Here is a 27,165-nt window from a genome sequence, read left to right as displayed (position 1 = left end):
TTGGGCTGATATGTGTGTACGCATCATGTCTGGGAGTACAACTAAGTTGCCATAGAAAGAAAAGTGAGGTTGAAGATGTATCAACCGGCTTCATTTCCCCCATTGTAGCAGCCAAAAAAGAAGGGGGAAAAGGAGGGCAATATTTTATAATATCTCTTTGGGCCCCATTTATCAGCTTGCACCTAGCCAGGGATGTGTAGTCTAAAAAGCTCTGCAGGTGATCTGTTTGAACTTCTCCCCACCAAGGTGAAAACCGTTATAGCACAGTGTCCTCATTTTAATGTGCATACGATCACCTGGGGACTTGTTAAAATGCGCGTCCTGATTGTAGGCCTGGGAAGGAGCCCCGGATTGTGCATTGCTGACAAGCTTCCGGGCCATGCCTGTGATGGTTGTCTGCAGACCGCAAATGGAATAGTAAGGCCCCCAGACATCAGATCCCGTGTGCACCAAGCAGTAGGAGCACCCCCACGTATGTCCTCCTTTCGCACACTGCCAGCTGAGAGGCTCGTGGCTCTCTTCCCTCCCAGCACACAGTGCTGAGTTGGAAGAGGTGAGGAAGTGGGGGAGCCCAGGGCTCTGAGCTAGACACCCTGCTTAGGAGCACACCTGGCCTTGGAGGCTCATCGCGTTCATGCTTTCGCCTCTCTGCCTTTAGGTGTCTAAGCTTGAAAGAGAGAAGACTCAAGAAGCCAAGAGGATCCGGGAGCTGGAGCAGCGCAAGCACACGGTCCTGGTGACAGAACTCAAAGCCAAGCTCCATGAGGAGAAGATGAAGGAGCTGCAGGCCGTGAGGGAGAATCTCATCAAGCAGCATGAGCAAGAAATGTCCAGGACGGTGAAGCTGCGGGATGGAGAGATCCAGAGGCTCAAGTCGGCTCTGTGTGCCCTCCGGGACGGCAGCAGTGACAAAGTAAGGACAGCGCTCACCATTGAGGCCCGGGAGGAGGCCCGGAAACTGTTTGACGCCGAGCGCCTTAAGCTCCTACAGGAGATCGCGGACCTGAAAACTGCCAAGAAGCAGGTGGACGAGGCTCTAAGCAATATGATCCAAGCGGACAAAATCAAGGCTGGGGACCTTAGGAGCGAGCATCAGTCCCACCAGGAAGCCATCTCGAAGATCAAGTGGGAGTCCGAGCGGGATATTCGGAGGCTGGTTAGTAACCCAGGGCGGCCGGCGGCCTACAGCCATTCCTTTCCAGGTTTCAGGGCGCCACGGGTGTGCCTCTTCTGGGGTCTCTCACGAGTGGATTATAAACGGTGCCCACCTCCTGTCTAGCACTCCGTCCAAAATACACGGTCGGTCCACAGGTAGATGGGTAGATGGGTAAGCAGATAGATACGCTCCAGCCAAAATCGAAATTGTTAAGCGTAGAAGACATTGGAATCACCTTTCTTCTTAAAAACGGTTTATTCCAGCCTCACATTTATATGGAGAGTATCTATTCAGTGACTCCTGTTTACTTGAATGTCTATAAGAATATTCTAAATTATGAACTCTTCTAAAATCAACATGTTTTGTGGGCTTTCCAATTATAAAATGTTCCTGGCATTTCACAGGGATGGGGAAGCTTCTGTGGCTTTCAAGGTATCTGGAAGTGGCGGCCGCTGAGAGCATCCTGAATGATTCACCTGTCTGCTTTCCAGGAACTGTGTCTGAAAGCAAGAAATAGAGCTATAAGATCCCTAGTCATTTTAAAAATAGATTGGCTTTCTCTAAATAAACAAGGGCCATTCAAAACAGTGGCCGTTATAAATTTTAAACTAAACGTCATTCCTAAGTAGTTTATTTGCTATTGCCAATTTCCAAGACTTAACTTCAGTCCTGTAGAGTTGGGTCTTTCTTTTTAATACGTATGACCAAAAGCCACATTGGTCTCTAACCATACCTACCAGTGAAACAAATACAATTATTGTGTGAAAGCCATATTGTCCTAGATTGCCCATTTAAGAAGAAACATTTACGTGCATCTATACTCATTTGTTATATTTTATCAAATCTTTATGTCTTATCAAATTACTCTTCACCTGTTAGAAAGCACTTTATGCTTCTCTAACAATAATATTTTCTGGGCACCTGGCTGGCTCAGTTGGTGGAGCATGTGACTCTCGATCTCAGGGTTGTGAGTTCAAGCCCCACATCAGGGGCAGAGAATACTTCAAAATAAAATATTTAAAAATAATAAGAATAGTAACAATATTTTCTTAGGAAAACTACACTTTCCTTTTGCGTCTGCCTATCCTAAGCAATTATTTTTTAAGAACTCCAATTATATTCCTTGAACCATATCTCTAAGATTTTGATTTTAAGTAAAAGTGGTTACCATAGAACATTTTAAAAAGCTAAACGTGTCGTTTTCTTTGTACTGCAATACAGTGTGACCGTAAAATGTTGCCTTTTCCACACTTTCCAAAATCTTTGTCTGCAATTCATTCTATTGCCCTGGTTGACAATAAAAACCAAACACAGTGCAGAAATATTGGTCTCTGCCCTGCCTTTGGTTTTTGAAATGACAACAGCTGATGAAGAAAGAACCAGGACCACCAACTCTGGAGTCAGCAGGTGGGTAAATGAAAAGGATGTTGTATGTCAAATATTTGTGTTTGTTGATGGTTTTCGATACAAAATCTGCAAGTATATCCCCTTCATGATCTGTAGTTTCTTTCTGTGACTTGCTTTTACCAGCATATTGCTGAAGGAGACATACAGTCTCTCTTAGTAACGATGTAAAATCTGAGCTACCCTAAGAGTGGTTAAAAAACTAGGTGCAAACAGAATGACATAGGAAGTTTTTTCAGTAGTACAGATGCACTTGTCTTCAGTTTTTTTCTTCTTGTCCTGTCACTACCCCCACACCCAAGCTCCATTTTTGAAACTGGAAGGGAGAGAAGTGAAAGCCATTCTGTTTAGAAAATTTCCCCAGGGAATTCTAGTAAGACACCCCTTCCCATCTAAGGACTAGAACTTTGGAAGATTTTCAGTATTCTGAAACCAGAGTCCATGCTTACAACCACTACAAGTACACAACAGAAAATCATCAATACTGATTACTGGATATTCTACAGAAAACTGGTTTGGAAGATGCTGGAGATATAAGTATAATGTTGGGAACAGTATTGTGGAGTCTATTAGAATGGGCTCTGGAGGGATCCCTGGGTGGCGCAGCAGTTTGGCGCCTGCCTTTGGCCCAGGGCGCAATCCTGGAGACCCAGGATCGAATCCCACGTCGGGCTCCCGGTGCATGGAGCCTGCTTCTCCCTCTGCCTGTGTCTCTGCCTCTCTCTCTCTCTGTGACTATCATAAATAAATTAAAAAAAAAAAAAAAAAGAATGGGCTCTGGAGTCAAAAGATTGAATTTAAAATCTGGCTTCATCACCTATTTGCCGTAAGATTATGACAAAGTTTTTAACCCTTTAGGTCCTCGGTTATGGTCTGTAAAGTGGTGATAACAGAACTTGTGTAATAGGATTGTTATCAAAGGAGATAAGGATGTAAAGCTCTGAGGATAGTGCCTTGACTATAAAAAAAATTAATAACTTTTAGTTATGATGATGGTGATGATGAAGATGATTATATGGACAGTAACAGTAATTTCCAACAAGTTCATTTAGGTGGGGTACGTCAGAACCCACTAGGAGCATGGAGGTAACCCACTAGGAGCCATGGTAAACTGTGAATGACATCGTAGATGACAGCTCTAACATATGAATGTACTACCTGGTTAGCAATAACACTGGGTTCAAATCTTCTACAAGGAGGTAGAAAGTAAAGACAGTGCTTTCATTCCTAAATTGACAGGACAGTGTTTGACTACTCACCATGTTATCAGATGATATCTCAGGACCATGCAGAATTTAGCCCCACATCCTTCCAAAATTGATGTAATCCTGTGTAATGTGATCCTGTAATCAAGAGGCAGTAGCTCGCAGATACTTACCTGTGGAAAAATGGGACTAGGCGGCAATTTTTGTTATAAATATATACATAGGTATATTTATATAAGGAACACAGCAAAGAAAGATTTACACAAAGTAAATTTGTTATAAATAACGAGACATTTTTGTTAAGAGAACTCTAGAATACCATTTGTATTAAATGTCTCTGTCCTGTCACCATTTTGAATATTCTTATGAACTATAATGAAATGAGAAGATTTTGCCTCATCGTTATGCTCTCCTCAGAAATTGTTTACAGACATTAAGTTCACTAGCCTTCACCAGGGATGGCAAAATTTTTTCAGCCCCAGTGAAACTGATCAATTGGTATTCAACGCTTATGGCCTTTAGTTAACAGATAATTCTGAGACAATGCCAAGGTTTAACAGAGGTGAATGTTGAGACCAAGAAATATGTCCCACAGATCAAGGCAGGAAACAGTGGCTAATAATACCAGGTGTTTCACATTCCTCTTCTTGTTCCATCCAACCAGTTTTCTGACAATGATGATAAAATGGTTGCCTTAGCTTTTTGCTCTGAAATATGGAAAGGAATGGGAAGATCCACAGAACATGAACCATGTTCCAAGTTCACTCCTGAATTCACTCCACATTCACACCTGAATGCAAACATATTGGCCTTAATAACTGACAAGGCTTCTGAAAGTAAAAAGTGACCAATTCATAGTGGCTTCTGCTGTTTAAAGTGATCTTAAAGGCTATATTCCTCCAAACAGGAGGAAACATGAAAAATTGTCCTAGGAAACACTGTCATGGAATATCAAGTATGTCTTTATTAACTCGAATGATCCATTTTATTTTATTTTTAAAATGACCCATTTTAAAGTTAAATTTACCTTTCTAAATCCAACCAACCTAGACCACTTCAAACAATATATTGAACTAAAGTATCTACCCAAGGTGTACCAGAGAGAAAAGGTTATTCTCCTTGATCCCTGATGATCCTAGGATAGCCTTTCATTGCACAATGTTGCCTTGTCATAAATTCAGCATACCTGTCATGGTCATCATTTTTTTCCATAACAGTCAGCGGAAAGAAATTAAACTCATACCATTGTAAAAATGCGTTTTTTTACAGCATTGTTAAATAAAATGTCCTGGGTGTCATTTAATTCAGATGGATGAGATTAAAGCCAAGGACAGGATCATCTTTTCCCTGGAAAAGGAACTGGAGACTCAAACTGGCTATGTACAGAAACTCCAGCTGCAGAAGGAAGCTTTGGATGAACAGCTCTTTCTGGTCAAGGAGGCCGAGTGTAACATGAGCAGTCCGAAACGAGAAATTCCAGGAAGAGCAGGAGACGGCTCTGAGCACTGCGGCAGTCCTGTAAGTCTGTCCGAGCTGAAGTGAAGAACTCAAGAGTCATCTTTTATTTAGCTCCCAAGTTTTACTTTTCATTTAAGCTCTTTTCCTGTTTACTGCAGAGAAATCAATTGTACCTCCTACTATAAAACCAGCTAGTATCTTGGGAACAGGGTTTTCTAAACTCATAGACAACAAAGTGGTCTGCACTGCATTAGCTGATCACAAGAGAATTACAGGTCTTTTTAAATCTTTCATAGAATTTTTCTACCCACGTGATACCTATCCAAACTTCAGCCTGTTATAAGAGTCATAAATTAGATGAAACTACTTTGCCTCTTGCCAAGACTAGTGATTTTCCCTTGTGTGAACCATTGGTTTTGAAATTGGCAAAGACAGTTGTCATCTACAGGGGTCAAAATGTATAACTATATAAAAAACCAAACCACTTAAATCATCATCTGAAAGCTTCTAGTCTGATTGAACTTGCCACTTATTACCTTGGATTTTCATTATTTTATATGAGAAATTATTTTCAGAACTGCAACCATAGAAATCAGCTTGTATGTAGTTGACTTTCATAACATACCTTTCAAATTATGTAGCTGCTAAAAAGATGAAAATGTATTATTTAGCAACAGAGATAGGTTCCAAAGTAGTACTTAGAACCGAGTAATGAATAATTTATGAATTGGTATTCAGGATATATATATCCGCGTAGGTGGCAGAACCAGGATTTAGCAGATGTATGTTTTAGTTCTATCACTGACATTTACCTGCAATGCAGCAAAATTACCAAGAGAATGAGCTCTAGGGTCAGACTACTTAGTTCAAATTCTGGACTGCCACTTACTGTATGACCTTAAGCAAATCGTTTTACTGCTCAGAGTTTCCTCATCTGTAAAAGAGAGGCAGTATTGGTACTCTGTAAGGCTGTTCGAGGTCTACAAGAGATGGTCTGTAAAATATTGAGCACAGTGTCTGGTTCATAGTTACCATTCAATAGATATTAATTAAGGATCTATTCAAAGTAGCCACAAGACCTTGAACGAGTTATGACCTCCCTGAATCTTCCCCGTTCTGCTGAATCCTCTAGGATTTTATGAATCGGGAGATAAAATATGTGTGGAACTGCTTTGCCAACAGCACAGCACTATAAATAAATAAATAAATAAATAAATAAATAAATAAATAAATAAATAAATATTTTAAAAAACAGTACAGCACTATCAAAATGTAAGGTGATAATGGAATGCAAGTGTATAATGGTCCTGTGGACTCTAGAGCATAGAATTAATCCATGAGTCCCAAGTGTAAAGTGACCCATGGTAATTATGCCAGTGGGGAAGCCAGTAGCTCTGGGCAAAATGTACCAGCAATGGCTATCTTATAAGCTACTGCCTTTTATGCATGAAGGTAATGCACCAACCTTCTCACACTGACTTTTTTCTCTAGGAGTATGCAGGAATTTTCAAAACCCAGCCCTACCCTCTACTCTTTGGCTAAGCGTGATAGGACATCTGTCTTAGCTGTGGAAAGCAATGTGCAGCCTTGACTTAAGAGATGCTCCCCGAACCTATTGTAATCATGACATGCATGACCTTGATCTCATAGCTCACAGATCTGATAGGCCCATCCATCCACCTACTGCTCTACCTGCCAAGAGTCAGGGCTCCAGAGAGTATCTGCCACATGGAATTCATTTGCATTTTCAACCAGGCCTGGTCTTCAACCCAAGTAGCGAATATTAAGGGTTAGAAGAGGGTTAATATTTACTTTCGTCTGAATATGGAACATTTTACTCTCACCTTATAAGTCAGATGAAAGGAACCAAGTCTCTTACTTTTATGAGTGGAATTCCAAAACTTTGTGAGAAGTGTTAATTGAAGAAATATCCATTTTACTTTTCATGTGTAGGATTTGAGAAGAAATCAAAAGAGAATAGCTGAATTGAATGCCACTATAAGAAAATTAGAAGACAGGAACACCCTGCTTGGAGATGAACGAAACGAACTGGTGAGTTTGGACCAGAATTATTTATTTTTTTTGTTTTGTTAAGGGTTTTCTTTTAAAAAGTAGATATGATGTTGTAGAAATATAATAAAGAAAAGTGCACAAATAATAAAAGCCCAGTTTAATAAATACACCCAAAGTGATACACCCAATAACCACCACCCAGATGAGTACCTGGAAGATTACTAGCACCTCAGAGCCTCCCATTCTTGTGATGACTGCCAGTCACATACTTCTAGGTTTAATCACTGTACTGAATTCTATCACTATAGATGTCTGTCACCATTTTTAAAAATGTTTTGTAAATGGCATCATACACTAATTACTCTTCTGTGTCTGGCTTTTTTGCCCAGCATTACATTTTGTGAAAGTCATTCATTGTATTATAAGTATCATTCATTCATTTCCTTACTCTGTTTGTATTCACTTAATACACCTCAGTATTCTTCGGTTATTAATGGACATTTATATTGTTTTTTAATGGTTTTGTTTGTTTGTTTTTTAATGGTTTTAATGTTAGTGGTACTGACACTGACATTCTGCTGAGAACTTACCAAGGAGCAGAATGATTGGGTTGTGGTGTATGTGTGTGGTCAGCTTCAGTAGTGGTTGCCGGGTTTCCAGTTGTTAGAATTGTTACATTCCCACCACCAGCATGTGAGACTTGCTGTTTCTCCACATCTTTGCCAACATGCACTGATCGTTGATCATATTAGTCATTATGGTGGGTGTGAGTGATATTCTTATTGTAGGATTTAATTTTTACTTTCCTTAATAATGAGGTTGAGTGGCTTTTCAAATATCTTTTGACTTTTTGGGTGTCCTTATATGATTTGCTCTTTGTCTTTGTAAAATTTTCCTTTGTGCTGCCTTTATCATTTTTATTAATATTAGGAATTCTTTACATCATTTTTGGGCATTTGTATTTAAAATATTCTGTTCCGGGGATCCCTGGGTGGCTCAGTGGTTTAACGCCTGTCTTTGGCCCAAGGCGTGATCCTGGAGTCCTGGGATCAAGTCCCGCATTGGGCTCCCTGCATGGAGCCTGCTTCTCCCTCTGCCTGTGTCTCTGCCTCTCTCTCTGTCTCTCATGAATAAATAAAGTTTAAAAAATAAAATTAAATAAATAAATAAATAAATAATAAAATAAAATAAAATAAAATAAAATATTCTGTTCTGGGGGCCACCTGAGTGGTGCAGTTATGAAACGGACTCTTGGTTTCCACTCAGGTCATGATCTCAGGGTCCTGGGATGGAGCCCCCCCTGTTGGACCCCATGCTCAATGAGGAATCTGCTTAAGTTTCTCTCTCCCTCTCCCATTGCTCTTCCTCCCTTCTTGTTTGCAGTGCACTCTCTCTCTCACACTAAAATAAACAAATCTTTAAAAAAAAAATCCTGCTCTGTGCCTTACATTTTACCTTCTTACTGGTGGCTCTTGGTACAAAAAAGTTATTTTCAGCCTTTCCTGTTTTCCAAATATATGCATTTTAGGTCATAAATGTCTCTAAACATGACTAGTTTCATCCCATATGTTTTTTTAAGTCATAATGTATTGTTATTTAGTTCAAAATCTTTTATAATGTATGATTTCTTGTTTAACCGTTGGGTACCTTAGCACTGTAAGGCTTAACTTCCAAACATTTGGAGATTTTTTAGTTAACTTTCTGTTACTGATTTCTACCTTAATTCCACTATAGTCAGGGAATATACTTTGTATTATTTTTTTTTAAGTTGAAGTGCCCTTGACACACAATGTTACATTTACTCAGGCATACTTTATATCATTTTATTCTTTAAAATATGTTGAGATTTGCTTTATGATGGTAGCATATTGTCAATTTTAGAAATGGTCCATGTTCCCATGAAAAGGAGGTATACTCTGTAATCATAGCGTGTATTTTGAGTCAATTTCATTAATAGTCTTGTTTAAAATCTCCTATATCCTTATAATGCTTTTGTGTGCTTCTCCTAACAGATTTGTCCATATCTATTCTTAGTACAGTCGAGTTTGCTTTATATATATTTGAAGTTATGTTACTAGGTACATCTAAATTAAGATTTGTTAAGTGTTTGCATCATTAGTTTTTTTTAATCTTTAGTAATACTTCTTGACTTAAAATCTTGGTCTGATGTTAGTTGCACCATATTTTTTTCTTTTGGTGGTTCCATGAATGTCTATATTGACCCTTACACTTTCTCAATAGTATTTAAGCTATATCTTTTAAAAGGAACAGTTTTTTTGTACTTTGGATCTATGGCTACTAATGTATAATAGAATTACCGATATTTCCTTTTAGTTGTGTTTTCCTGTGTCTTTCATAAATAGCATCTACTAAGTAAATTTAACTGTTTAAAACTCTTGTCATTGACCTTCAGAAAAGAGACAAAGTTTAGGGGCGCCTGGGTGGCTCAGTCAGTTAAGTGTCTGCCTTCAGCTCAGGTCATGATCCCAGGATCTTAGGATAGAGCCCCGTGTGTGTCAGGCTCCCTGCTCAGCAGAGACTCTGCTTCTCCATTTCCCTCTTCCCCAACTTGTGCTCTCTCCTCTCTCTCAAATAAATGAATAAATAAAATCTTTAAAAAGGAGAGAGACAAAGTTTAAAATAATGAACCTAGTGGAATAATTGTTTGTCCTTGTATGTGCTTAATATCTAATATGATTTCTTCAGATACTGAAACTCAAATCTGAGGATTAAATGAGGTTATGAAAAATTTTGGCCTTTGATATAAAATGAGTTTTCAAACGACAGTTGGGGAGGGACGCCTGGGTGGCTCAGAGGTTGGGCACCTGCCTTTGGCTCAGGTCGTGATCCTGGGATCCGGGATCAGTCCTGCATCGGCCTCCGTGCAGGTCTGCTTCTGCCTCTGCCTGTGTCTCTGCCTCTCTCTCTCAGTCTGTGTCTCTCATGAATAAATAAATAAATCTTTTTTTAAAAAAAGAATATATTTAAAAAAAAAAGATACAGTTGGGGAGTACTGTTTTAGAATCCCACAAGCAGCTGTTTCAAATATTTATAGGTAGCTAAGTCTCCTACCCCAGCACTTCCTAAAACATTAGATTCTCAAAAATAGGAATGAGTACTTTAAACAGTCTTGTCAGATGGTTCTGTAACACCCCACCACTTCCCTTGCTTCAGTACCCCTCCCCCAATACATACTCATTCAGAATTATTAGTATAAAATCTTTTATAATGTATGATTAAATAAGCATGGGAACTTTAACATGGAAATCATTGTGTCTAGAGGGACCATAAGATACGTCATCCAAATGAGAGTTTTGAGAGTAAAAGAGGGGATTATTAACGATTACCCTAAGGCGGCATTCATAAAATTAGACCAATGGTTCTCAGCTAGAGGCAGTTTTGGCAGTGATTGTCACAACTACGAGTATGTTACCAGCATCTAGTGGGTAGAGACCAGGGATGCTGCTAAACATTCTATAATACCCAGGACATCTTCTTTTTTTTTTAAATAATAAATTTATTTTTCATTGGTGTTCAATTTGCCAACATACAGAATAACACCCAGTGCTCATCCCGTCAAGTGCCCCCTCAGTGCCCATCACCCATTCACCCCCACCCCCTGCCCTCCTCCCCTTCCACCACCCCTAGTTCGTTTCCCAGAGTCAGGAGTCTTTATGTTCTGTCTCCCTTCCTGATATTTCCTACCCATTTCTTCTCCCTTCCCTTCTAATCCTTTTCACTATTATTTATATTCCCCAAATGAATGAGAACATATAATGTTTGTCCTTCTCCGACTGACTTACTTCACTCAGCATAATACCCTCCAGTTCCATCCATGTTGAAGCAAATGGTGGGTATTTGTCATTTCTAATGGCTGAGTAATATTCCATTGTATCCATAAACCACATCTTCTTTATCCACTCATCTTTCGATGGACACCGAGGCTCCTTCCACAGTTTGGCTATTGTGGACATTGCTGCTATAAACATCGGGGTGCAGGTGTCCCAGCGTTTCATTGCATCTGTATCTTTGGTGTAAATCCCCAACAGTGCAGCTCAAAGAGTTAAAAATAGACCTGCCCTATGACCCAGGACATCTTCTCATGACAAAAAATATCTAGTCCAAGGGCACCTAGGTGGCTCAGTGGTTGAGTGTCTGCTTTTGGCTCAGATTGTGATCCCAGGGTCCTGGAATCAAGTCTCACATACAACTCCCCACAGGGAGCCTGCTGCTCCCCTCTGCCTGTGTCTTTGCCTCTCTCTTTGTCTCTGCCTCTATTCTCATGAATAAATGAATAAAATCTTTAAGAAAAAAACAATCTGTGGGATCCCTGGGTGGCGCAGCGGTTTAGCGCCTGCCTTTGGCCCAGGGCACGATCCTGGAGACCCGGGATCGAATCCCACGTCAGGCTCCCGGTGCATGGAGCCTGCTTCTCCCTCTGCCTATGTCTCTGCCTCTCTCTCTCTCTCTCTGTGTGCCTATCATAAATAAATAAAAAATTTTAAAAAAAAAGGATTAAAAAAAAGAAAAAAACAATCTAGCCCAAAATGCCTAGAGTGTAGAGGTTGAGAACCCTGCCTTAATCTAACTGGCAAACCAGAGTATGGTCATTCTTAATTATGGGTGGATAAGAATGTAATCATACTTTTCCTAGGCTCAGTGAGAATTAAGTGTTCTTAAACACAAATGTCAGTAGAGTTTTGAGAGTATATTAATTTTCTCAATCACATTTTCTTAAAAATAAACATCCTTGGGGCACTTAGCTGGCTTAGTCAGAAGAGGATGGGACTCTTGCTCTCAGAGTTGTGGGTTTGAGACCCACGTTAGATGTCGAGATTACCAAAAAAACAAAAAAATCTTAAATAAATAAAAATAAGCAGGCTTAGTATGGTATCAGGAGTCTTAGCAACATCTCTCACAAGAAGAACAGGCTTTGATGACAACCAGGCTTGGCTTTCGGTCCTGGTCATACTATCTAGTGACTTGTGATTCTTATGAGTTACTTTATCTCTCTGAGCCAGTGAGGGGTCATTGCAGGCCTGGGGAGAGGGATGAGCAGCATGAGATTGGGACTGAGCATAGCAGGGTACCTGGGCCGGGGGAATAATGAGCAAGCAAGGCATATGATTGCTCTTCCCCAGCATTTCCAAATGCAGAACCTTAGCAGCACCTCCTTGAATGTAATACTTGATGCAGAGTTGTGAATGCTATGATGAAAAACAGTTAGAGAAAACTGAAAACAAAGCAGTCAGGTTGTTAATTGAAGGATGGAAATGGTCAGTTCTGGGGTATCTGGGTGGCTTAGCGGTTGAGCGTCTGCCTTTGGCTCAGGTCATGATCCCAAGGTCCTGGGATGGAGTCACGCATCAGGCTCCCTGCAGGAAGCCTGCTTCTCCCTCTGCCTAGGTCTCTGCCTCTCTCTCTCTGTGTCTCTCATGAGTAAATAAATAAAATATTAAAAAAAAAAAAGAAAAGAGAAAGAAAGAAAGAAAGAAAGAAAGAAAGAAAGAAAGAAAGAAAGAAAGTAAGTAAGTTCGGGACGCCTGGGTGGCTCAGCCGTTAAGCATCTGCCTTCAGCCCAGGGTGTGATCCTGGAGTCCTGGGATCAAGTCCCACATCGGGCTCCCTGCATGGAGCCTGCTTCTCTCTCTGCCTGTGTCTCTGCCTCTCTCTCTCTCTCTCTCTCTCTCTCTCTCTCTCTCTCTCTCCGTCTTTCATGAATAAATAAAATCTTTAAAAAAAAAGAAAGAGTCAGTTCTGAGACACATAGTGAAGCAGACCACGGTGACTTCCAATGGGCTTTCACCCCTTCTGCCCCCTCATCCACTCCAGCACAAGAGACAAATTATAACTTGTGTCTTCCCAGTTAAAACGTGTGCGGGAAACCGAGAAACAATGTAAGCCTCTTCTGGAAAGGAACAAGTGCCTCGCCAAGAGAAACGATGAGCTGATGGTGTCTTTGCAGCGCATGGAAGAGAAGCTAAAAGCCGTTACCAAGGAAAATTCAGAAATGGTGTGTATCACAGACTCTGCAAAGCTGCAGCTTCCTTCTTTATATTACTCCAATAACCTGATTTGTTGTTCTTTCTCAGTTTGTTTTTAAAATACAATGCTATTCTTGAAAGTTTGGTTTTTTTTCCTGTGTAAGCAAGGAATCTTAAAGGAAAAAAAGCAAGAGAAGGTTGCTGGCTCTGAATTTTAAGGGGTTTCTAAATTTGCAGAATGGTAGGAGTGCTTCCAGGAATCTGCACACTTTCTAAAATCTCCCCAGTAGAGAAGGCAAACTTTCAACATAGCTCCTCAGCCACAGAAGCTTCCTTCCAAGAATGTCACTAACATGCTCTTTATAGAACTGTATGATGGGCATCTCTCATCTTCTGAAACATTGCGTAACAGTCGAGAAATAGATGCCATCATATGTATGGGACAAGCAATAAGGTCATATGCTCCTTAACAGAGATCTTCAGACATCCCCAATGAATTTGACTTGTAGCAAATAAAATATATTTGAGGGTTTTGGTTGGTGTGTATGTGAAGCTGAGCAATTTTCAAATTTAGCTGGAGCCTTATAAAGTTTCTATAAGTATTTTATGTTAACTGCTCAAGTTTGAGATTTTTAAATTCTGTGCCTATACTTTCTTCTTTTCCAATCCAGAGAGAAAAAATAACATCCCACCCACCCCTAAAGAAATTAAAATCTCTGAATGACCTCGATCAAGCTAATGAAGAACAAGAGACAGAGTTTTTAAAACTTCAAGTCATTGAGCAGCAGAACATTATTGATGAGCTCACAAGGGTAGGTCTTGATCAATCTATAAATTCTAGCCGTTCCCAAGCACAAGTAGCCAAGAAATCAACATACACTGAAAGCACTTAATAATTTCAATTTAGCCTCAAAGGCCCAAGTTTATATATTCAATATATAAGTTGAAGAGTCTCTAACTGTTTTATACATTTTCAATTATAATCCTTTGTTAACCAATTTAATAACAAATAGTGGCTATACAGTACCCTACAAGAACTTTCAAATGCATCATTAGGTGAATAGGTAGGTAATATGGGTATACCTTATAATTGCCTTCCAGTATCAAGATTCTGAGGCTCAGAAATTAAATATTTGGCCAATAAAAACAGGACCATATGCCTCTTTTTTCCCACCATTTATTTATTTTTTTATTTCCCACCATTTAGTTTAGTGTCTAGCACATTGGTTCAGTTTAATAAATACCTGTTGAATGAAGAGTATCATCATAATTATATGACAGAGTGGAAATTTCAGGCTCAATCTTCTGACCATGACTTCAGTACCTGTAGAGCAGTTATTACTCACATTTGCATCAGTTAAGGCATGTTTTATCAACTGCAATGGCCTAAGACCTTCAGATGCTTTTGGGTTTCCTCTTTGCCTCTGTCTTTTTTTCCATGACTATTATCTCTGGTCGTTTTCACTTTAGGACCAAACCAAATGCTGGAGAGTTGAGGAGCTAGCAATGGGGGTAGAGGGTTGGGTTGGTTAGACAATGTCTCCAGAGTAGAGTAATAAGCAAGATGATTTACTGCTATTGAGGAGAGAAAAGATGATAACTTCTGTTTATAACTATTTGTGGTTTATCCTTTTAAAATTGTTTATGTTGAGTATATGTTATAATGCATATACTGTATTAGGAGAGCAATCTAAGTATTGATTTTCAAATTTCAGCTATATTGAGGTTATATGATCAAAATATTTTTACAAGGTGAGACATCCTAAAGGTTAACATCATTGGCTTAAAACAGACTACTTATTAAACATGGCCTTCTGAAGCAATGTGCCTCTTACTTCACATCCACATCCTTAATAACTAGTAAATCCCAGATTCACTTGGCCAAGACTTTTCTTGACTTTGAGTATTTGAGCTTAAGCTCAAAAGTTCCTTTTATGAATTTGACATATTGAGGCATGTCATCCATACTTGCAGGGAAACTAAATGTCACTTACCTAATCTACCTTTTAATTTGTACAGTCAGTACATGGAGTACTTAGTGGATGAACACCAAATTCCCAGGATATCTCCATCCATAACAAGAATGAATCAAGAAATCACTTGTGATTTCTAGATTTTTTTTTATTTTTCCCAGAACATTCCAACAAGAACCCCCCTCTCCCCTGCAAAAAAACACCTACTAGATGATTCCAACCCAGTAGACACACGTTTCCCATCTTCAGAGGCTACAGGTGAGAACAAGGGTCTGAGAATAGTCAAAGACAGTTTGCTATGCCTTTCAAGTGATTAAATGAAAATAATAAGGTTTGGGGGAGTAGTATTTTTTAATACTTAAATATAAAGTAATTTGGAGTTTGAGAAAACAAAAAAAGTTGTGTTTTGGGAGAATATGAGTATTTTCAGAGCCACTTAATCCTCAAGTGTAAAAAAAGGATTCTAATGAGGAAGACAGTATATTTCCTGATTGGAAAGCTCTCCGATCCACATAGATTATCAGGAAAAATTGTAGGATATTTTTACTTTAAAAACATGTAAGGGGATCCCTGGGTGGCACAGCGGTTTGGCGCCTGCCTTTGGCCCAGGGCGCGATCATGGAGACCCGGGATCGAATCCCACATCGGGCTCCCGGTGCATGGAGCCTGCTTCTCCCCCCTGCCTATGTCTCTGCCTCTCTCTCTCTCTCTGTGACTATCATAAATAAATAAAAATTTAAATAAATAAATAAATAAATAAATAAATAAATAAATAAATACATGTAAGTAGCAGGGTGCCTGGGTGGCTCAATTGGTTAAGCGGCCAACTCTTGGTTTCCATTCAGTTCATGATCTCAGGCTCTTGAAATCAAGTCCCGCACCCAGTGCAAAGTCTGTTTGAGATTCTTTCCTCTCCCTCTTTCTCCCCCTCTGTGGTTCCCCCTGCTACTTCTTTCTCTCTCTCTCTGTCTCTCTCTCTCTCCCTCTCTCAAATAAATAAAATCTTTTTTAAAATATGTAAGCAGCAAACCTAAAAATTACCAATATTATGAAACACAAACTTATTTTAAATAAAAATGTGTAATGCTCAGGGGAAAGTCAACTCTGTCATTGAGGGGGAAAAAGTAACTATAAAGAAACATGTACCTATTCAACATCTGAAAAGTTCTTCATTTGTTTTCCAGGACCGAGAAAAGCTCATCCGAAGGAGAAAACATAGAAGAAGTTCTAAGCCAATTAAGGTAATGGGAAAACTAGGTTATCAGGCTTTTGCCACAAATTCAGCCAGAGAGGTGAGGCTTGCCAAGGAATCTTCCTGCAAAGATGTGATAAATCAGATGTTCCCAAAGTGCAGCAAACCATGGGATTTATTTGCTAGAAGAAAATCTCTTCTCTTGACAGTTCTTAGAAGTCCAAAAATGATTGTGTTATGGATTTTAACCTTTAATATTTGCTTTAATATGACCTTATCTGAGTGAATAAGGCACTAGGCTTGATGTAGAAGCATTATCTGACAAGCTGGAGAGTCACACTCTAAGAACATTCAAGAGATACACATTATTTAATGCCTCCCAGTGAACAATGTTAGTGTCTCATATCCACCCTATAATTATTAGTATATTTTTATTATTCACTTTGACAGTATTATTGATAGTGGTTTGATTTTATTATTCCATTATTCACTTTGATACTACTACTGATAATGATTGTTAATAGTCCTCTTATAATCCAATTAATTTGTCAGTTTGGGTTTTCTTTTCAAGTACATTTTTTAATTTGGATATGGGATTGGATGATGAGACTTACAATTTGATAATCCCAGATAGGTGACTGGACTTTAAGTATTTTGATTATATTTTAAATAGTGGAAAGAGCAAATAACATAAACTCATCATGGCATAAAATGTAATATAAAAGAGGCTTCGGGGATGCCTGGGTGGCTCAGCAGTTGAGCATCTGCCTTTGGCTCAGGGCATGATCCTGGGGTCCTAGAATCGAGTCCCACATGGGGCTCCCCAGCAGGGAGCCTACTTCTCCCTCTGCCTATGTCTCTGCCTCTGTGTGTGTGTCTCTCATGAATAAATAAATAAATAAATAAATAAATAAATAAATAAATAAATCTTTTAAAAAGATAAATAAATAAAAATAAAAGAGGCTCCAGTGTTTTCTATGATGAGACTCAAATGTTAATGAATATTCCTAAAAACATCAGAGGCAAAATAATGTGGGACACACTTTTATTGGAATTATTGTTTCATGCCCAGGGTTTTTATTTCATCCAAGAAGCACTAAAGGATCCCTCTCTTCTGTGTCCATTTGTACATGTGCCAGTTGATGGTGCCTTGATGGTATGTTGACTTTCATCACTTATGGTTGTGTCAGTAAATATGTGCTTTCTCTCCCCTAGAGGCCTGTTCTGGACCCATTTATCGGCTATGATGAGGACTCCATGGACTCAGAGACATCATCCATGGCCTCATTTAGAACAGACCGAACACCAGCTACTCCTGATGATGACTTGGATGAAGTAAGCTTTTCCACTTCGCTAGTCTTTTGTGATTTCATCACCAAGCCTTTTCTTTCAGGTGGAGAAAAAGCATTGCACTTCTTATATCCTTTGTGAACTACACAAAATGATCACATCATAGTGATCCATTTTGACTTTGGAAAACAGCTTCACTTGTGTCACATAACCCTTTTAGTAACTTATCTAAAGTGCTGTTCTGTAACTTAAAAACTTTCTTCAGCCTAAAAAGTCACTCTCCCAAATTCTTCATCTAGGGAAGGTGTGAACCAGGGAATAAGCTTTAAAAAACAAACTTCTAGATACAGTTGAGGACAGGGTTTGGCCAAGTGTGCTCTGTAGACTACCGTTATCAGAATCAGCTACAGAGTGGTTCAATCACGATAGGAATTCCTTGCTCTACCACACAACTCTTGAATAAGGATCTTAAGAGTAGATCTGCATTTTTCAAAAAACTCCCTCTGAAGTTTGAGACCTAAAGCTGCAAAACTATGTTTTTACAGTTTATCTCTGGAAGAGATTGTTGGATATGGATGTATTGAAATAATTGAGACTAAAACTATCATTTCCTCCTATTTGAATCCAAAAGCTGGTTCTAAGTTCTTCTCATGTGGATCCAAAATAGACTGTAATCCAAGCCCAAAAGAGCAATCATCAGAAATATATAAATAAGCAAATGCCTCTTCTTAAGAAATATTAAGTATTCCTGCAATGTCTGTCTTGAAGGTACGACAGTATTTGTGTCTATATACATACTTCAAAATTAAGAATAAAATCATGGGGTGCCTGGGTGGCTCAGTTGGTTAAGCCTCCGCCTCTTGATTTCGGCTCAGGTCCCAATTTCAGTGTCATGAGATTAAGCTCCATCTCAGGCCCTGGGCTGGGCCTGAAGCCTTTTGGGATTCTCTCCCTCCCTCTCCTTTTGCCCTTCCCCCCACACTAAAGGAATAAAATCACACCGAATCCAAAATCAAACAGACATTTACTTCTCTTTATAAAGTGGACAAATGTTAGTATTTCATGATGAACACAGGGCCTGAACATAATTATTTTTTGGCCTTTTTTGTAACCTCAAGAGTTTAGCAGCTGAAGAATCTGAGCTACGATTTCGACAATTAACAAAAGAATACCAGGCCCTCCAAAGAGCATATGCCCTCCTGCAGGAGCAGACTGGAGGTATCATCGATGCTGAAAGAGAAGCCAAGGTCAGTATACATCTGGGGAGAGTGCTCTGAATTGGCTTGCAGCAGTCACAACATAAAAGTATCATGGACATAAAAATATCAACAGGATAGCTTTCCCTGCATCCTTCTCTCCGCTGTGGCTTTTGAACTGTTTTATCTTTTATGTCAACAAACCTTGGATCTAGAGACCTTAGAACCAACTTAGATTGATGCTTTTGTTCCTTTAAAGATAGTAGTTCTTGTTCTTGTTATTTGAAAACTTATATTTTCAAAGCTAGACAATATTGAATTTTGATAATCCTTTTTTTTTTAGATTCTTGCTTAAAAAAAATACTTTCGTGGTTAACCACTTTCTTTTCTTAGTTAATAAGTGCACAGCATCACACTGACAACTTCCAAAGAATTTTCATTGACAATATCTCATTTAATTTTTATGGCAGTACCTAAGGCAAGTGTTTTATCAAAGAGGAATTTGAGGCTCTGAAAGGCTAATTGAGTTGCCCAAGATCACACAGCTAATAAATGGAAAATTTGGATTCCACCTAAAATCTTAGTGGGTCACATATGCTTTTCCATTACATCAAAATTGCCTCTCAAAAGCTTATTTAAAAAAAAAAAAAGGCATACACAAACAATAGTAATACTTGAAATTTATTGACTACTTGATGTGTTGCTGGCATGTTGTAAGCACTTTATATACATCATCTCTTGCAATCCAAAACAACTCTATGAGTTAGATGCTATTATTAGCTATGTCCTTTTTATAGGAGAGGAGATAATAGCTTAGTAGGAGTTAAATGTAGATGAGCTAAGTTGAAACCAGGATATGTAGCTCCGTTAAATAAAAGCAAGAATATGAACCTAGTGTTTCTGAATTCTCAGTCATAACCACCATACCATAACTGCCTCATAGATTAATTTATGTAAGGCAGGAAGGGGTGTGCCCACCCAGTGATTTTATCCTACTTCGAGTTGAGAGGGTTTGCGGCATGCTGAGGAATGTTGTAGGGACTACTGTTAGTTGTTTAGTAGGACAGGATAGATATTATAGTTATGTATTTTAAAATGGTAACATATACATACATACACATGTTTATACATAAATGAATAAACGTTTCTTTAAAAACACTGTGATTTGGAATAGATAGGCAGGCAAGCATTAGAAAGGGATGCATGTATGTTCCTTCGTGGTTATGCCCTAATATGTAATAGTTGTGGTTTTCATGATCAGTATGTCCTAAGCATTCTCACGAAGATAGGATTGGCTAATTAAGATAATGGCATGCATCTTGTTTTTTGAAGAGGTGATGATGTAGAAACCAGTTCTTTTTTTTAAAAAAAAAACCAGTTCTTTCTCTCATCTCATCCTCTCTAAATAAAGGTTTAGCATAATTTCTGGCCATGAAAGTAAAAAAAAAGAAAAAAAAAGACCTTATCGATTCTCAGCAAAATAGGCTAAAATAAATCAAGATGTTAGAAAAAGAACAATAGAGTAAATTCAGAGGAAGTAGAATACAAAAATAAGTGTGCCTGGGTCGCTTTTGAACTGTTTTATCTTTTATGTTGACATAAAAGATAAGCATTTTATCTTTTATGTTGACATAAAAGATAAGCATCTGACTCTTGATTTCACCTTAGGTCATGATCTCAGGGGTATGAGATCGAGCCCTGCATTGGGCTCTGCACTCAGTGCAGAGTCTGCTTAAGATTCTCTCTCTCCCTCTCCTTCTGCCCCCATCCTCACTCACTTGAGCTCTCTAAATAAATAAATAAAATATTTTTTAAAAAAGAAATGCAAACATAGGTAATATAGATGAAAGAGCATCAATGAAAACAAAAGATATAATCATTTTGACATGAGAAAAATAGATTATACTTAATGCTCATTTAAGGCTAAAATAATTCTTAGCAAAATTGAGCTTGGAATTTTTTTTGACCTGATAAAGGTAAATATAATCTTCAATAGTCCAAAGATATATTCTCCTCCTGGTGAAGAATAAGAAAAGGAGGGACACCTGGCTGGCTCAGTCAGAGCATGCAACTCTTGATCTCAGGGTCGTGAATTCAAGCCCCACATTAGGTATAAAGATTACTTTTAAGACAGGAAGAAACAGGGGGCAGGGGGCACCTCAGTGACTCAGCTGTTTAAGCATCCAACTCTTGATTTCAGCTCAGATCATGTTGGCAGGGTTCTGAGATCAAGCTCCACGTTGGGCTTCTCAGAAGGGAGTCTGCTTGAGGTCCAATCTCTCCCTCTCCCTCCGCCCCCGCCCCCCTCCAAAGGGGGGAAAAAAAAAAAGAAAGGATGCCAGCCATTGCTGACTTTATTTCACATTATACTAAAGAACCTGTCCAGATCATACAACAAGAAAAAAAATATGTGTTTGGGCAAAAAACAAACAAACAAAAACCAGTAATTTTTCACAGAAAATAAGGTCTTATGTAGGGAGAATACAAGAGAATCTGAGAACAAAGTAAGGTTGCTCCACAGAAGATCAGCATCCAAAAATATTGATATACAGACACACACGCAGACATCATATACATACATACATAGGTACATACGTACATCTAGATCTAGATTTAGATTTAGGGCACCAAGTTGGGTCTGAAAGAATGGCAGGTTTGGGGAAAGGCAAAATGAGAGAAGGCTTTCCAGAAGAGGAATTTGTTCAAATAAAGCAAGAAGTGAAGGGTTACAAAGCATATTTAGGAAATAAGGAGATCACCAGCAGATCAGGGGTGAACTTTGTTGATAAGTAATGGGGTAAAGTTTGCAAATATAATGGGAGTTCTCATATCTCACTTAAAGAGTTTTAACCTGATGGTAAAGGGAACCACTGAAAGTTTTAAGCAAGAATTCAAATGCAAACAATAGTTTTAAAAGGTTCTTCAATCATAGAAAAAAGGTTTTTTTCTCACTTGTTGAGTTCTAATCAAGGTACATGAGGGGAGGAAAAATACTGAGTTACCTTTTTACTTACTGAGTTCTGGAATTTTGATTTCACTAGGCTCAAGAACAGCTCCAAGCCGAGGTGCTAAGGTATAAAGCCAAAATTGAAGATCTGGAAGCGACTCTGGCTCAGAAAGGGCAGGTAGGCATCTGGTTGCTAGCACTTCTGCAGATGCATCTGCAGATGATTCGATCTATCCTTCCTCTAGACCACCCTGTGCATGGGCCGCATCCAGGACACGGCTTGGCTCTCCACAGTGACCTTTCTCAAACTGTGTCAGAATGTGTGTTTCTGTCCCTGGTGTTTTTCTGGCCAGAGTGTGAACCCAGCTATAGCACGAATGAGGTTGGCAAGAGAGACAATGCCAGAGGAAGAGGAGCCCTGTACAAATAGCTAGAGTGGTCATAAGCTGCTGAGACAAAGGCCCACCCCTCAAGCTGCGTTCTTTGCCTCTATGCTACATTTATGGTTCTGCATTTTAATGTTTTCCATCCATATGTATCTAGCCTGTGTGCATTCTGACCCTTTTCACTTTTTGCCTGTGTGGTCACTTCTGAGTCCCCGGAAGGCTGGTCCTGGATTATTCAGACTGAAAAAGTTAGGGATAGCGAGTGTCAATGAAAAGGGGGTGAAATTTTCCTGGCAACTTTGGCCCCGATGTCTCTGAATAAAGGAGCTGACGGGTGGGTGTCATTTACCAGCCATTGGCAGGCCAACAAACTGGGTGAGAGAAGACAGCTCTGGCCAAGCGGTTTGAGGACACATGCTCTTTCGTGCCACTCTGAAATGCTGACTGCGCGATATTCTTTGTCAAACAGGACTCACACTGGGTAGAAGATAAACAACTTTTCATTAAGAGAAACCAGGAGCTTTTAGAAAAGGTATGTTGGGCGCAACACCCTAGTGGGGCAGAGGAGAAAATGATGAGAGATCCAGGAGCAGCAGGGGGGCCTCTCAGGAGTGGCACAGGGGCTCGGGGAAGGGGAGGCTTTTCCGGCACCGCGCTGTCCTCTGCTGCGTGCTCAACCGCATCCCTGTCACCGCCATCACCATCAGTGGCACGTGTGCATGGCTCTGCGCTGGCGTTGTGCCGACTTGAGAGGATGTGATCCCTGAAGCCTATTGATATGTTAATCATATATATATATACTGTGTACGTACTGTACATATATATATATATATACACACCCACATGTGCACACATCCTATGTGGTTGTCCATCTACAAAAAGCACACTATGAATAGGACTTGTTATTTTGTGTAAGTCAGTGACAGTACGATTCCAAGACCACGCTGCAAACTAGCATAGACTGTGTTCTCACTTTTAATCATTTTGCTAATCATGGTTACTTATATACATACATATACATATATATATATATATTCTTTTTTAATGGGAGGACTTTTTAAAAGATTCATCCAGGGCACAAAACAGCATGTCCACGAGGTCATTCACCAACTCAGGAGGTAAAAGCATGGTTTAGGCCCAATAGATATAATTATTTTGGTTATCTGAACATAGGCTTTTGATTGGGGCAATGAAATACAACAGAGATCATTTTAAGTTTAAAGGTGGTTTTCCAAAAAAATACAAATAAATAAAATAAATAAAGGTGGCTTTCCCTTTAGTATTTACCTTCCATAAATGTAGTGAAAAGATTACAAAATAAATTATTCTTGAATAAAAGACTTTGAAGGCCCATTAGAATAAGGGAAACAAGTTTGTAAGTTCATCCAAAGCTTGTGTTGAAATTATTTTAGGATTATTTCTACCAATATTCACTAGCCTTGGCAAATAAGAAATTAACCACAACCCTCCCGTAAGCACGAGAAGGGAAAGAAGATACTGATCTTCTTTCCCCTCCGGTCTAACAAAGTCCTTTTCCTACCTCACTTCTGAATGACCAGAGACAGAGCAGATGTATGGAAAGTGTGTGGGTTTTCCAGGATTGAGGACTGGTCCTCTTAGAGAGGTGAGGGGTCCCTATAAGGAAACTTCATCACACATTGGTCCTGGTCAGTGAATTGCAACCTTTGAGCCACTGGTCTAAATGCCAGTGTTAACTGCCAGAACCGAAATCTCCCCAAGTATCTCATCTCTGATCCAAATTCAGAGTGTAGGTAGTAGAACCTCTTTTGTGACCGAAGTCAACTTCTAAAAACTTATGAAAGTTTGCTTGACCACAAATAATCTAAATCTAAGTGTAAAAAAAGCTTGACTACATTCATTAATGCTATTGATATTTCACTATTTCCCCATTTTTATTTTCCTATAATTTTTCTATATCATAAGGCTATGAGAAAAAGAGGTTTTTAGTAGTCTTAGAGATGACCAGCAATAATTATTACTACCTTTATTTATCACCTAAAAACTAATTCCCATTACTTCGTCTGTCTGATTTCATTTGGTCTTGATTTCTAAAGGGGAATTTAGGGTCTCAGGCTTTTATGAGTTAAAGAAAACCACAGCAACAATAAGGCTTAACATCCTACTTCAAGTGGATATTCAAGTATACCCAGACTTGGGAAAGTAAGATTCATCCTATGATGAAAAGTCCCTGGGTTTGTTTCTAAATTCAAGATTTTAAATAGTTCCTGTGCATATGGCCCACCCACACAGCTAATATCCCAAGGCAACCCCAAACCTATTACAGATCATGAAAATTTTCTGATCTCTTGTAGACATGGGCCTGTCTTATAGGGTGAGGCATGCTTTACATGTTATTCTATGTTTCATCAGGGTATAGGAGAAATTTTATAGGAAAATAAAGGGAAAAGGTGTCATTTCTCAATTGATAGACAAAGAAAGCCTCTTCTGGTAGGGGTTATAAGAGTTCTGTGTTCAAGGAAAAGTAGGAGTTCCTCACATGGAAAAGGAAATAAGGGAGCCCCTTTTAGGCAGAGAGATGAACAAAGACACAGCTCCTGACAGTAAGTTCACAGGATAGATGTGGGGTTCTAGATTCTTGTGTGCATATTATCACATGTGAGTGTGTGTGTGTATGTGTGTGTGTGTAGAGATGACCATGAGAATATTTAAGGCTGGAAAACTAGATACTGACCAGAGTATTAAGGTTTTTGAATTCTATATTGATGAGCTTGGCTTTATTCTGTGGGTAACTGAAACTCAGTGAAGTCTTGTATATGATCAGAATTGTTTATTTAAAATTTTTCTGACCATTTTTAACTCCAGAAACAAGAGGTGCTGTCTCCTCTATGTACACCATTAAATGTAGTTGCCAGGACACTGTCCCTGACCCCCAGCAAGGGCCTAATGAGTACTCTCAGATTCACTACTCAGAGGGTCCCAGACGTTATCTCAATGAATGGAAGTGTCTTGTAGAATTTTCCTCTATGACACACACAAAAAAAAAAAACGCAACCAAAGAAAAACTAGAAGGAAAGCCTAGGATTTACTTTATTCATATCTACTTGGGATTTTTTTCATGGTCTAGATGATTTATTCACCAGCTAAATGAGTGTTCTCCATGCTTGCCTTGCTAAATTTTAGATGGTTTTTGCAATGTTCACCTAACTTGAGGATTTACTTTATTAGATAGAAAAACAGGAGGCAGAAAATCACCGGTTACAACAGGAACTGCAAGATGCTCGAGACCAGAATGAGCTGCTGGAGTTTCGAAACCTAGAGCTAGAAGTAAGGAGATGATGATAATAATGACAATAAAAATAATCGTAACAATTAACATGCACTGAACACATCCTATGTGTGAGTTGCTGAGTTAAGCATTTCAGATGCATACTCTCATTCACCCTCACAACCATAATCAAGATATTATAGATAAGGCAACTGAGATTGAATAAATTGTCCAAGACCTGGGACCATAAGTGGTAAAGCACTGATGAAAGTCAGAATTGTCTGCTCATATACTATATTTTTCAACACTATTGCCTTTAAGAACAAGACTAATGAGTAATTTTTAAATAATTTTAATTAGAGATTTTAAACTTCAGTATTTCATAGCTTTTAAATAATCATTTCCATCCTTCATTGAATTCTGACTCATAAAAATGTTACCTAAAGGATTACATGCAAAAATGTTTTGTTACACACTTGAATTTATGAGTAAACTCTTTAACCTATAATGCATTTATGCCAAAAAACTAGGAAGCAGGGTTATTTGTTTTAGGAAATACCTTGGTTAACCTGGCCAAATTTCAGGTTTTTTTTGTTTTGTTTTTTTTTTAAGTAAAACATATCAATCAAATCAGATTTTGATTATGACACAGACTCTGGCTTAGGGGGTGGGGGGGCTCCTGGCTGGCTCAGTCAATAGACCATGTGACTCCTGATCTCAGGATCATGAGTCCAAGCCGCATGCTGGGTGTAGAGATTACTTAAAAGAATTTTTTTTTTTTAAAGGGTGCCTAGGTGGCTCAGTTCATTAAGCATTGACTTGATTTAAACTCAGGTCATGATCTCAGGGTTGTAAAATCAAGCCCCATGTTCGGCTCTGTGCTCTGTGCTAGAGGTGGAGCCTGCTTAAGATGCTCTCTCTGCCCACCCCCTACACTTGCCTCTCTAAGAATATTAAATAATTTTTTTTTTTTTTTTTTTTTATGATAGGCACACAGTGAGAGAGAGAGAGGCAGAGACACAGGCAGAGGGAGAAGCAGGCTCCATGCACCGGGAGCCCGATGTGGGATTCGATCCCGGGTCTCCAGGATCGCGCTCTGGGCCAAAGGCAGGCGCCAAACCGCTACGCCACCCAGGGATCCCTCTAAGAAAATTAAAATTAAAAAGCCTGACTTCTTTGCGGCACCTGGCAGGCTCAGTCAGAAGAGTGTGTGATTCTTGATATGTGGGTCGTGAGTTCTAGCCCCACTTCGGGGGTTGAGATTACTTAAATGAATACATTTTTAAAAAGAATCTGGCTTAGGGTCTGCTTGAAAGTATGTTGATATGTAAAGATAAGAAAATTTCCTATTTGATAGCTCTGTTATTTTGCCAGGAGTTTCTTTTTGAGGTTTTTTTCAAATTAGATATGAGGAAGAGTGAAGTCTTTTTTAGTGGTCCACATATCTTCATCATAAAGCTTAAGTAGGGATCCCTGGGTGGCGCAGCGGTTTGGCGCCTGCCTTTGGCCCAGGGCGCGATCCTGGAGACCCAGGATCGAATCCCACATCGGGCTCCCGGTGCATGGAGCCTGCTTCTCCCTCTGCCTATGTCTCTGCCTCTCTCTCTCTCTGTGTGACTATCATAAATAAATAAAAATTTAAAAATAAATAAATAAATAAAGCTTAAGTAGATTGAATATGCAAAAGGCTGTTAGCTGTCATGAAACTTCATGG

General features: G+C 39.1%; 1 protein-coding gene across 23 annotated transcripts in view; it reads left to right on the top strand.

Annotated features, from left to right (window-relative positions):
- Positions 1 to 27,165, top strand: part of JAKMIP2 (janus kinase and microtubule interacting protein 2) — a 177,827-nt gene that overhangs the window by 112,117 nt on the left and 38,545 nt on the right. For 22 of the 23 annotated variants that reach the window (XR_013379731.1, XM_077897752.1, XM_077897771.1 and 19 more), the window contains 11 exons: positions 659 to 1,156; positions 5,074 to 5,283; positions 7,177 to 7,275; positions 13,103 to 13,249; positions 13,892 to 14,032; positions 16,378 to 16,434; positions 17,601 to 17,720; positions 18,794 to 18,922; positions 21,913 to 21,996; positions 22,674 to 22,736; positions 25,412 to 25,510. Coding sequence is in view for 22 of the 23 variants with exons in the window: in XM_077897752.1 (XP_077753878.1) it covers positions 659 to 1,156; positions 5,074 to 5,283; positions 7,177 to 7,275; positions 13,103 to 13,249; positions 13,892 to 14,032; positions 16,378 to 16,434; positions 17,601 to 17,720; positions 18,794 to 18,922; positions 21,913 to 21,996; positions 22,674 to 22,736; positions 25,412 to 25,510 (1,647 nt within the window). In the remaining variant the exon portion in view is untranslated. The remainder of the gene's footprint in view (positions 1 to 658; positions 1,157 to 5,073; positions 5,284 to 7,176; positions 7,276 to 13,102; positions 13,250 to 13,891; positions 14,033 to 16,377; positions 16,435 to 17,600; positions 17,721 to 18,793; positions 18,923 to 21,912; positions 21,997 to 22,673; positions 22,737 to 25,411; positions 25,511 to 27,165) is intronic. The other variant, XM_077897774.1, reaches the window with a different exon arrangement.

The sequence above is a fragment of the Canis aureus genome, chromosome 5, assembly GCF_053574225.1.
Source record: "Canis aureus isolate CA01 chromosome 5, VMU_Caureus_v.1.0, whole genome shotgun sequence".
Taxonomy (NCBI): domain Eukaryota; kingdom Metazoa; phylum Chordata; class Mammalia; order Carnivora; family Canidae; genus Canis; species Canis aureus.
The sequence above is the reverse complement of the archived record's forward strand: the minus strand, read 5'-3'. Positions and strand labels throughout refer to the sequence as shown.